Source organism: Mesoplodon densirostris, chromosome 11 (genome assembly GCF_025265405.1).
Source record: "Mesoplodon densirostris isolate mMesDen1 chromosome 11, mMesDen1 primary haplotype, whole genome shotgun sequence".
NCBI lineage: Eukaryota > Metazoa > Chordata > Mammalia > Artiodactyla > Ziphiidae > Mesoplodon > Mesoplodon densirostris.
The window spans coordinates 77,173,175-77,188,384 of NC_082671.1; the positions used below are offsets into that span (position 1 = coordinate 77,173,175).

The window sequence follows — 15,210 nt, forward strand, 5'->3', positions numbered from 1 at the left end:
TCCCTATCAAAATACTAATGACATTTTTCAAAGAAATAGAACAAATAATCCTAAAATTTTTATGGAACCACAAGAGACCCTGAATCGTCAAAGCAATCTTGAGAAAGAACAAATCTGGAGGGCCTCCCTGGTGGCGCAAGTGGTTGAGAGTCCGCCTGCCGATGCAGGGGATACGGGTTCGTGCCCCGGTCTGGGAGGATCCCATATGCCGCGGAGCGGCTGGGCCCGTGAGCCATGGCCGCTGAGCCTGCGCGTCCGGAGCCTGCGCGTCCGGAGCCTGTGCTCCGCAACGGGGGAGGCCACAACAGTGAGAGGCCCGCATACCGCAAAAAAAAAAAAAAAAAAAAAAAAAAAAAAAAGAACAAATCTGGAGGCATCATGCTCCCTGATTTCAAACTATATGACAAAGCTATAGTAATCAAAACAGTATGGTACTGGCAAAAAACAGGTACACAGATCAATGGAACAGACTAGAGAAACCAAAAATAAACCCATGCATACATGGTCAATTAATTTACAACAAATGAGGCAAGAATATACAATAGGGAAAGGACAGTCTCTTCAATAAATGGTGTCAGGAAAACTGGACAGTCATATGCAAAAGAATGAAACTAAACTATTATCTTACATCATACGCAAAAATTAACACAAAATGGATTAAAGACTTAAATGTAAGACCTGATACCATAAAAACTCCTGGAGGAAAACACAGGTGGTAAGCTACTTGACACCAGTCTTGGAAATTAATGCTTGGATCTGATTCCAAAAGCAAAGGCAACAGAAGCAAAAGTAAACAAGTGGGACTACATCAAATTTTAAAACTTCTGCACAGCAAAGGAAACCATCAACAAAATGAAAAGACAACCTACTGAATGGGAAAAAATATTTCTAAATCACATATCTGATTGGGGTTAATATTCTAAATATATAAAGAACTCATGAAACTCAATAGCAAAAAAGAGAGAGAGAGAGAGAAACCAACCTGATTTTAAAATGCACAAACATCTGAATAGACATTTTCCAAAGAAGATATACAGATGGTCAACAGGCACATGAAAAGATGCTCAATATCACTAATCATCAGAGAAATGCAAATAAAAACCACAAGATATCACCTCACACCTGTTAGAATGGCTACTATCAAAAAGACAACAAATAACAAGTATTGGTAAGTGATCTGGAAAAAAGGGGACACCAGTGCACACTGTTGGTGGGAATGTAAATTGGTGCAGCCACTACAGAAAACAGTATGGAAGTTGCTCAAAAATTTAAAATAGAACTACCATATGATCCAGCAATTCTACTCCTGGGTATTTATCCAAAGAAAACAAAAACACTAATTCAAAAAGATATATACACCCCTATGTTCATTGCAGCATTATCCACAATAGCCAAGATTGAAAACAAGTGTCCATTGCTGGATAAATGGATAAAGGAGATGTGAGATATATATAGATATACCTATATATATGAGGCTAGAATAATAGAATTTTACTCAGCCATAATAAAAAGAAGGATATCTTGCCATTTGCGAAAACATGGACGGACCTTGAGAGAATTATGCTAAGCAAAATAAGTCAGAGAAAGACACATACCATGTGGTTTCACTTATATGTGGAATCTAAAAAACAAAACAAAACAAAACAAAAATCAAAGATACAGAGAAAGGAATGGTGGTTGCCAGAGGGGAGGTGGGTTAGGGAATGGGCAAAACAAGTGACAGGGGTCAAGAGATACAAACTTCCAGCTCTAAAATAAATAAGTCATGGGGATGTCATGTACAGCACAGTGACAACAGTCAATAATACTGTAGAGCATACTTGAAAGTTGCCAAGACAGTAAATCCTAAAAGTTAACTATGCATGGTGACAGATAGTAACTAGACTTATTGTGGTGATGATCTCACTGTGTATACCAATATGGAATCATTTCATTGTACACCTGAAACCAGTACAATGTTATATGTCAATGACACCTCAGTAAAAAAAATTTAATAAATTTTAAAAATTATAAAAAGATGTAAACAGCACAAAGTCTGGCACATAAAAATAGCTAAGTTGTTATTATTAGCAGTCACAGTTTCCTTAATATCTCAATTTCCATATCTATGAAATGGGAATTAAATTAACTTCTGTGAAAATAAAGGAAAATGTGCTACAAAATAAACAAATAAGTCTGCAAAAAAGTTATTGCCAAAATTGTAAAAACTGTACCCCAGTGATATTAATCTAGGATCTATAATTCTGCAAATTCAAAGCAGAGCATAAAGGTAATCAAGACTATGTCTCAGATAAATTATTTTAAGGCTTTGACCAAACCTGAACTTTGTAACAAACTTGAGTCTTTACTCAGGGAAGAGTAACATTTCTGTTCCACAATTCTCATTAAAATTATATAAATAAAAACTGCTTTGGAATCTGAGATCATAAAACCAAAAAAAAAAAAATCCTAAAATTTTAAAAACCTTAACATAAGAACAGTGGAGTGTTTTGATAGGTAAAAATAAAGGATTAGTGCCACCAAAAACCCATAAAAATTAACGTTTTATTTCAGAGTCAAAACAAGCATGAGAATCTGGAAGAAAGTCTAAAAAGAAAATAAATATCCTCATTTTCTTATTTTCATTTTCATGGAAAAGGACAGGGAATGATTGGGGGGTTGCTGCACTCAGGGGAAGGGAGAACCGGAGGTGTTGGGAACTGATTCTGTAATGTCTTACAGAGAGAAGAAAGCGATCATGATGGGTCATGAGTGCTGGGCCTTTAGAGATGAAGGGCCATCGAGCACAATCCACGGGGAGGGCACAGCAGACAGAAGCCGCCCCACTGTGTCTCAGGGAATGGCAGCAGGGTGGTAGGGAAAGAACAGAGTGGAACTGGAAGGCAGAAGACCCAAGTAAAATTCCTGCTCCAGTATTTGTTTGACAGTCACTAGTTCACCCAGCTTCAGTTTCTAATACTGGGCCGACAAAGGCAGCTGAGAAGACAAAGTACAAGAAATGGCTGTGAAATTCGCTTCAAAACAGCCAAAACAGCGTTGCCTCCTCAGTACCTATTTTAATCAGCCACCAGCAACCCTGCATCCACTTCACCTTGACTGCACCTTGAGGCTCCAGGCACCCTTACGGCCTCTTCCCTGCTGGGTTCACCATCTAACATCCCAGCAGGCTCAAGGCAGATGCCAGGTACTACCTTCCAGAAGGAAGTCAGCAGGCCATTTCTTCTGTTCTTAAATGTCCCTCATTTAAAGGGCACCGTCTATTTAATAACTGCAAAGTGAAGGAGGCCAAGAAGTCAAAAACACGAAATCCAGTATATACATATGATTGTAATGTACACTCCATCTTTATAAAAGGGAAGATGTGCATCTTCTTAGGAGCAAGGTAGCAGGGGGTTAATGATAAGCTTATAATCAGGGCAGGGAGAACACGACTCCCAACACACAGCTTCACAGAGAAAAAGGAAAAACAAAGACGACTGTAATTGTTGAAACCGTCAGCAAAACTATCAGAATATCTAAGCATATAAAATGTGAAATATCTCTTTGTTCTGCAAAAGTATAAAATCATAAAATTATTAGAAATAGAAGAAAAATTCTGATTACCCTCAGTGCAACATTTTAATCACACTTCACCTATGTATTGATTATAATTAACCAGACGGAGAGTTCTTCTCTAGATAATTCATGCAAAAGATCCTTTGACTACAACTATTCAGATAGTGCCAAAATCCCATTTGCTTTAAGTTATGTTTATGGTTCATGTGATTCATCATTTATTGAACAAATATTTATAGTGGTGTAGCTACTTCTTTCAAGCCGTCTGGGATAGAACATTCGTTCCTGTTAGTACCACTTCATTTCCTGCCAAAATGACTCTTTACTATTTGAACATAGCCGTGGTACCTTAATATAAGGGAGGCAAGGTAAAAATGTTTCTTGTGGGATAAAAGCACCACAAAATATATAGACCATTAGAATTTTTGTCAGTCAAAAGATTTAATGGGGCTTCCCTGGTGGCGCAGTGGTTGGGAGTCCACCTGCCGATGCAGGGGACGCGGGTTCGTACCCCGGTCTGGGAAGATCCCACATGCTGCGGAGCGGCTGGGCCCGTGAGACATGGCCACTGAGCCTGAGCGTCCGGAGCCTATGCTCCGCAACAGGAGAGGCCACAACAGTGAGAGGCCCGCGTACCGCAAAAAAAAAAAAAAAAAAAAGATTTAATGACTATTTTCCTAAATTGTAGTACTGATAATTATAATTTTAAATATCTTCCTAAAAAGTAGAAGGGGGGAAGGTCTGCTCTCAGAAAAGTATCATATACAGTTCCAGTGACAAAAATTGTAAATGGTTAGGGTATGTAAAGAAGAATATTTCCTTCTGAATGTAACTGTTTCTTTAACACTTAAAGATTATTGCTTGTTCACAATATCACTTCATTCACCGTGATTATGTATACCGTTCGTTTTTTTTTTTTTTTTTTGGCCGCTCCACATGGCACGTGGGATTCACCGACCAGGGATCGAACCTGTGCTCCCTGCAGTGGGAGCGTGGAGTCTTAACCTTTGGACCACCAGGGAAGTCTATACCTTTTATCAATACTTTTCGTCAAAAGATTTTAAAATTGTATTCATGATTCTCCAAGTCAAAAGCCTCAGTCACTTTAAAATGCACAGCAAATGCAATTTATTTTAAACATTTAAAAAACTTAATCTGATATTGAGCAGTCATAGAAAGATATTTGATCTTTGTTCCCCATTCCTGGCACAGAGCTTCTAGAACCCTTGGAATTTCCTGAGAGATAGGGGTGATAGGAGCCTATTTCATTCCAATGAGGAGACTCTTGGCAGCCCCTAGACAGCTTCAGGACGGGAGCTGGTCGCCAGAAAAGGCAAGGCTTGATTAGAAGCTTGGAACTTTCAGCCCCATTCCCTGTCCTCCTGGGAAAAGAGAGGGGCTGGAGATTCAGTTAATCAGCAATGGCCAATGATTTGAACAGTCATGCCTATGTAGTGAAACCTCCATAAAAATCCCTATAAGGACAGGGTTCAGAGAGCTTCTGAGTTGAACACATCCATGTGCCAGGAGGGGGCAGCCTCCAACTCCATGGAGACGGAGACCCCTGCCTCTGAGACCCTTAACATGTCCTCTGTACTTCTTCATCTGGCTGTTCGTTTGTGTCCTTTATAAGAAACTGGTATCTTTAAACCAGTAAGGAAAGTGCCTTCCTGAACTCTGTGAGGCATTCTAGCAAATTGTCAAATCTGAGGAGGGGGGCTGTGAGAACCCCCAAATTTGCTGCCAAGTCAGATGGCAATGCAAGTAAGCTGGGGACCTGATCCTTGCTACTGGCATCTGAGGTGAGACCATCTCGGGGGACTGAGCCCTCAAACCTGTGGTGACAGACACTAACTCCGGGTAGAAGCATCCGAATTGAACTGGATGGTAGGACAGCCCAGTTGGTGTCCGAGAACTGGAGAAGTGGAGAGCATATGGAGGGAATAAACCTCTCAGATATTCTTCATGTTTTATAAAACTCGAGTACCCCCTGCACAACCTTGAAATGCTTTATGAATCACACCAAGATTAAATTGTGCTGTATTTGCTTCAGCAAATAATTATTTACACTCCAGGTATAGTTTGTAAACTATATTTTCTTATTTTATCCCATTTCCAGAACAAGTGCAGAAAAAGCCTTGTGTATTAGTTCCACAGGGCTGCTGTAACAAATCACCACTAGTTGGGTGGCTTAAATAACAGAAATACTTGCTCTCAGAATTCTGGAGGCCAGAAGTACAAAATCAAGGTGTCAGGAGTTCCCAGCTCCCTACAGAGGCTCCAGGGGAGAATCCGTTCTAGGCCTCTTAGCATCTGGTGGCAATGGGCCCTCCTTGGCATTCTTTGGCTTGTGGCCACATAGTGCATTTTCTGTTCTACACCTGTCCTCACACCACCTTCTCTCTGTATTTCCGTCTTCTCCTCGTCTGTCTCTTATAAGGAAACTTATCACTGGATTTAGGGCCTACCCAGACAATCTAGGATGATGTCCTCATCTCAAAATTCTTCATTTAATTATACCTGCAAAGACCCTTTTTCCAAACAAGATATCATTCACACATTCCAGGGATTAGGACGTGAACATATCTTTTTAGAGGTCACCATTCAACCCACTACACCTCCTCATCCCTGGCCTCCTCCACCTCTCCAAAAACAGAAATTCCCTTTTGAAAAGTAATACATAGCAAAATTAATCTTGGGGGAGAATTAAGTTTAATATGACATATCATACATTCTGCAAACACAGACAAAACTTTATTCCTTGTGCATGAGAAAGCCAGCTGCAAGATACTACATCAGTTCAGTGATATTAAGTAGATATTTATAACATCTTGGTTTCTATAGACAGAAACCTTTGCAATCTAATCAGTCTTATAAGTTAAAAAGATTGAGCTGTACTGCTCAGTATGTTTTCAATATTGTTCAGAGTCATACATTTATTGTTATGAGTTTCCTTACATGTGCCAAATTCTAATACAAAGAAAATATTTATCTCTTTTAAAAGGTCACATACATCTGGGGCTTCCCTGGTGGTGCAGTGGTTGAGAGTCCGCCTGCCGATGCAGGGGACACGGGTTCGTGCCCCGATCCGGGAAGATCCCACATGCCGCGGAGAGGCTAGGCCCGTGAGCCATGGCCACTGAGCCTGCGCGTCCGGAGCCTGTGCTCCGCAACGGGAGAGGTCACAGCAGTGAGAGGCCCGCATACCGCAAAAAAAAAAAAAAAAAAAAAAAAAAAAAAGGTCACATACATCTGTACATTAGAGAATATAGTCTATTAATGCCTTTTTCATCACTGTTCTCTATGCACTTTATAGCTTTCATGTAACATACTGGAAATATTCACAAGTAAATGAATTGCTAAATTACATATTAAATCATGTCTCCTTGTTCAGACTGAGTAGTGATCATTTAAACACACACACCAAAAAATAAAATTATGTATATGAAGAATTTCTAAAAGGTACTAAAGATTTACAAATCACTCTTCTTTCAGCATAAATCATCAGAAATATAAATGATTATGGCTCTCATGGGAAATAATAAAAATATGCAGAAACATTTTACTCTTTATTTGTTTTATAAAAGAAAAATGTCCCTCTGAGAACTGTATAAACATAACTACAGAAAAATAAACAGAGTTCCCTCTAATTCTGACAGCTTGCTACGTCTCCTCTGACCCATAATAGTTCTAAAACTATGTCATAGTCTCAATTTGGCCCAAAGAAGGAGAACAACAGCTCTTTAGTTCATCTAAAGCAGTGTTTATTTTTTAATAAGCCAATAAGAGATACAGATTCATAAGTCATTTCTTCAGTAATGGAGAAAAAAATTCAGGTCAACGTGTCCTAGAAATATAATTTTTTTAAAGTATAGTTGCCTTATAATATTATATTTCAGGTGTAGAAGAACATAGGATTCAATATTTTTATAGATTATGCACCAAACTTATTAAAATATTATTGACTATATTCCTTGTGCTATACCTTACATCCCTGTGACTTACTTATTTTATAATTGGTAGTTTGTACCTCTTAATCCCCTCCATCTATTTCACCCGTAACTCCACCGCCAACCCCTGGCAGCCACTAGTTTGTTTTCTGTATCTGTGAATCTGTTTCTGTTTTGTTATAGTTATTCATTTGTTTCATTTTTTAGATTCAACATGTAAGTGACAACATAGAGTATTTGTCATTTTCTGTCTGACTTATTTTACTTAGCATAATACCCTCTAGGTCCATCCATGTTACTGCAAATAAAATTATGTTAATGAACGTGGAAGCTCTTACAGAAAAGCTCTTTGCTTACAGGTTGTCCTTGCTGAGTAGCTATGCTTTCAGCAGGTAAAAATTAATAAATAAAGGTAGCCATATAAGTACAGACATAAAATAACACATTGACAGTTAGCTGCTATAATTTAAGCCATGTCTAGATTGAGCTGTAAATGGCTCACGGCAGAACTTGGGTCATTCACTTGGGTCACCTGCATGAACCATTCACATGGTTGCAACATCGATTCTGGGGAGTTGGAACAAGTGAACCTCCTGATTCTGCTGCATCAGTGGTAACTGTCTGAGCAGAGGCGTTTCCACACCCCTCATCATTCACATCACGTCAAACGCGGTACACCCAAGAGTATATGGATCGCCTGCATCCTCTTACCTTCCTTTAGAGGAAGTACCATCTCCCAGTCGCCCAGGCTTTAACAGTTTGGGTTCATTTTTCCTTCTCCCTTCCCCTTCCTCCCTCACATGCAGCCCATCCTCCGCCTAGCTGGCTTCCAGGGGTCCCTGACATCAATACCTCCATCACTCACCGACGGCCCTCTCACTTCACTCACTCCTGACAACAGCATTAAATTATGTCACTCTACATGCTCGCTCTTTCCTTCTATACCAGTCATGAATGTCTTTCCCTATATTAATAATAAATAGAATACTGAGTACTTACATGAGGCACTGCTCTAAGCACTTTACATATATTAACTCATTTAATCTTGAGTAGGTTCTATAACTACTCTCCCATTTTACAGCTGAGGAAACTAAGGTACAGACAGTTTAAGCAAGTGGCCCAAGGTCATGCAGCTGATAAATGATGAAAGCAGGATTCAAACTAGGATTTTTTGGCTCAGTGCCTCCTCTCAATGCTGAGGCCTTCCTGCCTCTCTGTCCTCCTCACCCCCATCCTAACTGTTCTTACTTCCAACATCCCGCAACCAACATGAACTACTAACCCAGTCAGGCCAGACTTCTCACTGCCCTGAAATGCACCGAACCCATTTCTGTCCCTATGTTTTCATACTGCTCTAAAAATGCCCTCCCTTCCGTTTTCTGCTTATTCAAATCCTACCTATTCTTCAAAGTCAAATCGAGTCCCACCTCCTCCAAGCAGGCTTCCCTGATTGCTTAAGGTTTTATTTCGTTCCCTCCAGTGTTACATCAGTCACAGGGTACATGATGAAAATTTAAGACTCAATTTTACACCTTCTTTGTTTCCCCAATATAGTTATTCATTCAACAAAAGAAAAAATTTTAAGACCCTAAAAATTCCATTGAAAGTTTGGATATTGGTCTAGAGGCTGAGTCCAGCTGTGAACAAGATGTGCGAGGCTCTCATGAGGCCTACCTTTGGGGAAGGGGAACAAAAAAGACAATAAATAAATTAACAAAATATCAGCTCTCCAGCAAAGAGTGTTTCAAACAGATAGAAAACAAGAATGAGTTCAGCATAAAGAACAGAAAGAAGGATGGTGGGGCTGGGACCTAAGTGACTTGGGGGGAAGTAGCACAAGATATTAATGACTTCTTTGATGATATCAGCAAAATTTTGTATTATTTCCCCCCCCCCCCATGGCCTGGACTAATGCTGAGCACAGTGGAAGAATTTTTTTTTTTTTTTTTTTTTTTTTTTTTTTTTTTTGCGGTATGTGAGCCTCTCACTGTTGTGGCCTCTCCTGTTGCGGAGCACAGGCTCTGGACGCACAGGCCCAGCGGCCATGGCTCACGGGCCCAGCCGCTCCGCGGCATGTGGGATCTTCCCAGACCGGGGCACGAACCCGTTTCCCCTGCATCGGCAGGTGGACTCTCAACCACTGCGCCACCAGGGAAGCCCCGGAAGAATTTTTATACTACCAAACCATTTACAGATGTAGATTAAGGCCGGACCATACAGCTACAGCAAAAGAAGAGAATGCAATTACCTATCTAATTGAGGATAAGGAGATAACTAACCTAAGTAATTGGACCCAAAAGAATTAGAGTAACTCCCTGGGTACACTGATAAAATAGGCTAAAGAATTGTTAAATTCCTCCTCCATGCCTTCTCAGACTATTAGTATATAAATAACAGAAGAACCATTATAGAAACATTCTAGTAGTAAGCTATGGTCAGATAGCTGCCAGTTACACATCTCTGGTAGAAAACCTACAACTCACCAATTCAGTCAACTACCATGAGCAGAACACTTCTGAAATGACTCTGCCCTGCAAAAAGCTTCTACAGCCTGCAAAATAGCCTGCATCGAAATAGGCTCTTGTAGATATTTGGAACCGTCCAAACTTTGAAGGGATTTTCTGGTTCACATAAAATAGGACTTTCTGGTTTACATTACAGACTTGCTCAACAATCTACATATATGACTGTATACAGGATACGACTGACCTGTTGTGGATCATCAGTTCAAATGCAAGGGTGTTCATGTCTCAGCCTAATTAGAGAATACATTCAAGGAAAAACAAACGGATAGAGAATCTGATTGCTGAGTGAGAGAGTGGTGGGGACGGAGAGCAGAGAAAAACACACAGAAAGCAAAAGCTCCCTGCCCTATAGCAAATGCAACTCCTTAAAAATGGACTCTTTATAAGTCAGAAAGAGAAAGATAAATACCATATGATATCACTTATATGTGGAATCTAAAATATGACACAAATGAACCTACCTATGAAACAGAAACAGACTCACAGACATAGAGAACAGACTTGTGGTTGCCAAGGGGGAGGGAGGGTGAGAGAGGGATGGAGTGGGCGTTTGGGGTTAGCAGATGCAAACTATTATATATAGGATGGATAAATAACAAGGTCTTACTGTATAGCACAAAGAACTATATTCAATATCCTGAGATAAACCATAATGGAAAAGAATATAAAAAAGTATATATATGTATAACTGAATCACTTTGCTGTACAGCAGAAATTAACAAAATGTTATAAATCTGCTATACTTCAATTTTTAAAAATGGACTCTTTAACCCAGATGTTTCTCTACAGTTTAGTGTCTAGACTCTACACTGTGCAGGAAAAATGTACTGAATCTTCAATGAATGGAAAATACAAGAAGTCCTTGTATAATTCTAGGCTGGGAAAAATCAAATTCCTACATTGAGAGGGTGATCTTATTAAAACATTAGAATGGAGAGAGCGCTTGTGTAAGCAGAATGGTTCTCATTATCCCATCTACACTGAAGCACTGATAGCTTGACTCCTCCCCAAAGACTTCTCTGATTAAACTAGCATCTTATTCAACATCTCCTGGGCATTTGGACGTTCGATGTATATTCTACTACACTTTGCTTTGCAACTGTTCTCAAATGGTTAACCTTCCTACCTAGATAATCAGCTTCTTAAGAGGGGGAACGTTTGATTTCATTCTACAATCATCCCTTGCTGGCTGCCCCTACCTTTGCCCTAAAATTTCCTAAAAGAGTACAAAGCTTTGCACATAGAGGTGGACTCTGTACAAGCTTAGAGTTAGAAATCTACTATAAAGGAAATCTAACCTGAATTATCTAGGGGCTGAATGATCTGATTCCTTCCGGCCATTTGACCATTGTACTGCATTTTAGTTTTTCCACATGTTGGACATACAGAATCAAATTTACTCAAGTACACCACTAAATACCAATTTGTCATAGAAACCAATTTCACCAGACAAAAGCCAAGAAAAGCAGTTGTCCAAATAGCTCAGGGAAAAGAGAAACAATTATCTGGTTTTACCTGAATTACTTAGGTAGTAAAAACAGGGCTTACAATGGAGATTTCAGGTTGGGGGCATTATTATAAAGTGCAAATGCATCCTCTGAAAGTAGATTTGCCATGTTCTTATAGAAAAATATTCAAGGAAAACCATTTCACCTTCAACGTGGTATTTTCTACTACTATATAATAATTACAGTACAAAAAAGTAAAATGAAATGCCCACAGTAACACAGCCAGCACAGTGCCCATGTCAAGCTTGAGCCTCACTCTCCAGACTCAAGTTCAGCACCTGGCCACCATCTTTCTCTGAACTTTTTTCTTAACCTTCCATCTCTCCTCCTTTCTGAAACAGAAGTCCTACCACCAGCTGATAGAAATTTTCAAAATAACAATGAACAAATCCCGAAGCTAGCCAGCTGGACTCACTAGCAGAGAAATGTTTGGGGGATGACTTCTCAGAGACAAGGGCAGAGCCATCAAAGAAGTGATGCAACAACTCCCAACTCAAATGTTTTCTCCTCCCTCATGTTTTACAGTCTGCCCTCAGTATCTTGCTCTGCTCTGAACATACAGTAATTTTTAGCAAAGAACGAGCTTGAGGAGAGAACAGCACGCTCTTACAGGAGCTGTCCTTCATGAACAAAAGTGAGGCTACTCATCAAGAAGACATGCACTTGGAATGGTTTTTTTCAATATAACTGTATTTCCCTTTACATAATAAGGGATGTGCTCCTGGGGGTGGGGGGAAGGTCAACCAAATATTTGTAAAGAGGATTATATTTTCTCTATTTCTTACCTTACCATTGCAGAGCTCCCTTATCATCATTCTGGTTTAGCAGTGGAACTCCTCCCTCTATCCCCAAACCTGACAAGCAGTTCATTAATAAACAAAAATGTAAATGGAGTAAACTAGCTCCACTTTAAAGGAAATCTGTTACAAATCCTTCCTATGATTTCCTTTTTTGTGTATTGTGGTTAATGGTTCTTAACCTTTTTAAAAGTAGGGTGGGGCTTCCCTGGTGGCGCAGTGGTTGGGAGTCCGCCTGCCGATGCAGGGGACACGGGTTCGTGCCCCGGTCCAGGAGGATCCCACATGCCGCGGAGCGGCTGGGCCCATAGGCCATGGCCGCTAGGCCTGCGCGTCCGGAGCCTGTGCTCCGCAACGGGAGAGGCCACAACAGTGAGAGGCCCATGTACAGAAAAAAAAAAAAAAAAAAAAAAGTAGGGTGAACATGCAGTGGAAGTCATAGGGCCACAGTGCATGTTAGATTGAGAGATATACACTTGACCCTTGAACAGCGCAGGGGTTAGGGGCCTCAACCCTCCACAGAGTTGAAAATCCGAGTACAACTTATGGTCAGCCCTCTATATCCACAGTTCCACGTCCTCGGATTCAAACAACCAAAGAGCGTCTAGTACTATAGTATTTACTATTGAAAAATATCCGTGTATAAGTGGACCTGTACAGGTCAACCTCATGTTGTTCGAGAGTCAATTGTAATTCCTGGTGCAGGATATGGCCTTGACACTGTTCCAGGTTTCCACGCAGAGCTCTCTGGCCACTCTCAAGTTAGAATCCTGTCCTTGCCTTAAGGCACTAACTAAGCTAACTAACCTACATCACTATTACAGGAATTGAAAAATGTGTTCCCCAGTGGCTCTCTGCCTATCACAAGACTGAGAATTTAATTCGCGATGGTAAAAGTTACCTGCAAGAGATAAACTTTTCAATGAATTATTACCTGGGTTCATTCAAAGCTCTAGGACTAGAATCCCACATATTTTAGCACCGTTTCTTAAAATATTCCATTTGTGTGGTCACTGACAGCCAAAGAGGAATAACAAACTTGGCCAATTAAATGAGCAGATTTCCATATCTGATCCCATACGTGAACATCAAAATAAACTTTAAATAAATGAAAAAGGCTTAAATTTTAAACTACATCTTCCAGGAGGCCTGGGTTAAGGGAAGTGACAGACCCAAGGTCACAAAGTCATTGACAGGGCATCCACGCCCGCCTAGGAAATACTGCAGCATCAGAGCGCTGTTCCCATTTGCTGGCTAGGATGGAATGTGGCATCTGATTGATCTCAACTGGATGAGATATGAGTTCTTTATCCAAAAGACACCAAAATAGGTCAGCAGATATTACTCAAAACAGATCCAGACTCGTAAATCAGTAGACACTAGCTGGGTCAAAGAGAACTGTTGAGTTTTGGAATAAGTCACTCGATACAAAGCCTGGCTGACTGCGGAAATCTGTAGAACACTTCCCCTGCCAATCAACAAAATGAAGAGGTGTAAACAGAACTTTTAATATTTTTTATTTTTTAAATGAAAAATATACGAACAGATCACTGCTAATATTAAAGCTCTGTCACACATATTCTAAAGCATCCTCAATACTGCAGGTTCTCAGAGAAATCGTACAAGCAGCCCAGCGGGTCTTAAGCATCAAGACAGACTCGGATGAATTTTTAGAGCCCTGTCTGCAGTTCTTACCAACGCACTAGCACCCCCCTCCCCGCAAAAAAGTACTGAATTGTTCTGCTGCACTTTTCCAGGTGCAGCCTCTGGCTTCCGAGGGGCTGGGGGCGAGGCCTGCGGGAGCGACTGCGAGACGAGGGGGAGCGGACGCCGGCCACGAGTAGGAACCCTCTCTCCCAGGAGGGTTCCGGGTCTACGCGCTGCAGGGGAGCCCCGCCGCCAGGACTCCCCGCGCTCCCTCCGCAGGATCGCTCTGCAGGCTCGCCTCGTCCCGGCGCGACCGCCCCCCGCACAGGGGGGACATGCCCTGCTTTCGGTCTTTCAAAACCGGACGGTCGGCTCCTCTCCCGAAAATGGGGACGGGGAGAGGGGGCTGCTCGCCCTCCCTGCCCGAGGTCCCTGCATCCTTCCTTCTCGCCGCCTCTCTCCTGGCCTCTCCCGCAGAGGCGGCCCGCCCTGCAGAGCTCCCCACAGCCCCCGAGTCGCCGTCACCGCGCCCCCAGCCGCCCGCCGCGCTCACCTTGGCCCGCGCCCGCGCTGGTGGCGGTGGAGTTCCCGCAGCCCATCGCGCCGCCGTCCGGGGAAGCCGCGCTCGGAAGCTGGCAGCCGCAGATCCTGGGGGCGGAGACGGAGGCGGAGGGCGTCGCGCCCCTAGCGGGAGGCCGGCAAAAAACGCGCTGGGCAGAGGGGCGCGCGGGGACAGGCCCCTCCAGCTACCGCCGGGCGCAAACCTGGGCGCCGCAGGCTTGGGCGGGCCGGGACGGAAACCACCGGGCAACCCTCGCCCCCGCCCCGCCCGGCTCTGGGACCCAGCAGGACCCACCCGTCACCTGGGCAACCGCGGCGCCGGCCAATCCTCAGCCTCCTGCGGGCTCCCCGGCTGGGCATTGGTCGCCCTTAAGAGGGGGCGGGAGTTTAAAGTAGGTTGGGGCGAGGGCGGGGCCGAGAGGCGCGGCCGGTGCGGGCTGGAGAGTGAGGCTGGACGGCAGAGGTTGCCCACCTGCCTGCCTTCCACATCCTCTTTGCCTTTTCTTCCTTTTTGCCACTTCCCCTCCCTGCGCCAGGATGTGGGGAGGAGAGGAAGTGTCAGGGAACAGCTGTTTTGAGCACAGTGGGCGCCCAAAATATGTTACAGACTGAAGCCAACACCGAAATCCATTTCTGCTCTAACAGAAAACCAATGCAGCTCTGTTCC

The 15,210-nt window shown here is 42.4% G+C and overlaps 1 protein-coding gene across 2 annotated transcripts in view; it reads right to left on the reverse strand.

Moving 5' to 3' along the window:
• Positions 1–14,814, reverse strand: part of C11H12orf75 (chromosome 11 C12orf75 homolog) — a 39,545-nt gene extending 24,731 nt beyond the window's left edge. For both annotated transcript variants that reach the window (XM_060113273.1, XM_060113274.1), the window contains exon 1: positions 14,536–14,814. In XM_060113273.1, coding sequence (XP_059969256.1) covers positions 14,536–14,581 — 46 coding nt within the window. In that variant the 5' untranslated portion in view covers positions 14,582–14,814. The remainder of the gene's footprint in view (positions 1–14,535) is intronic.
• Positions 14,815–15,210: the final 396 nt, after the last annotated feature.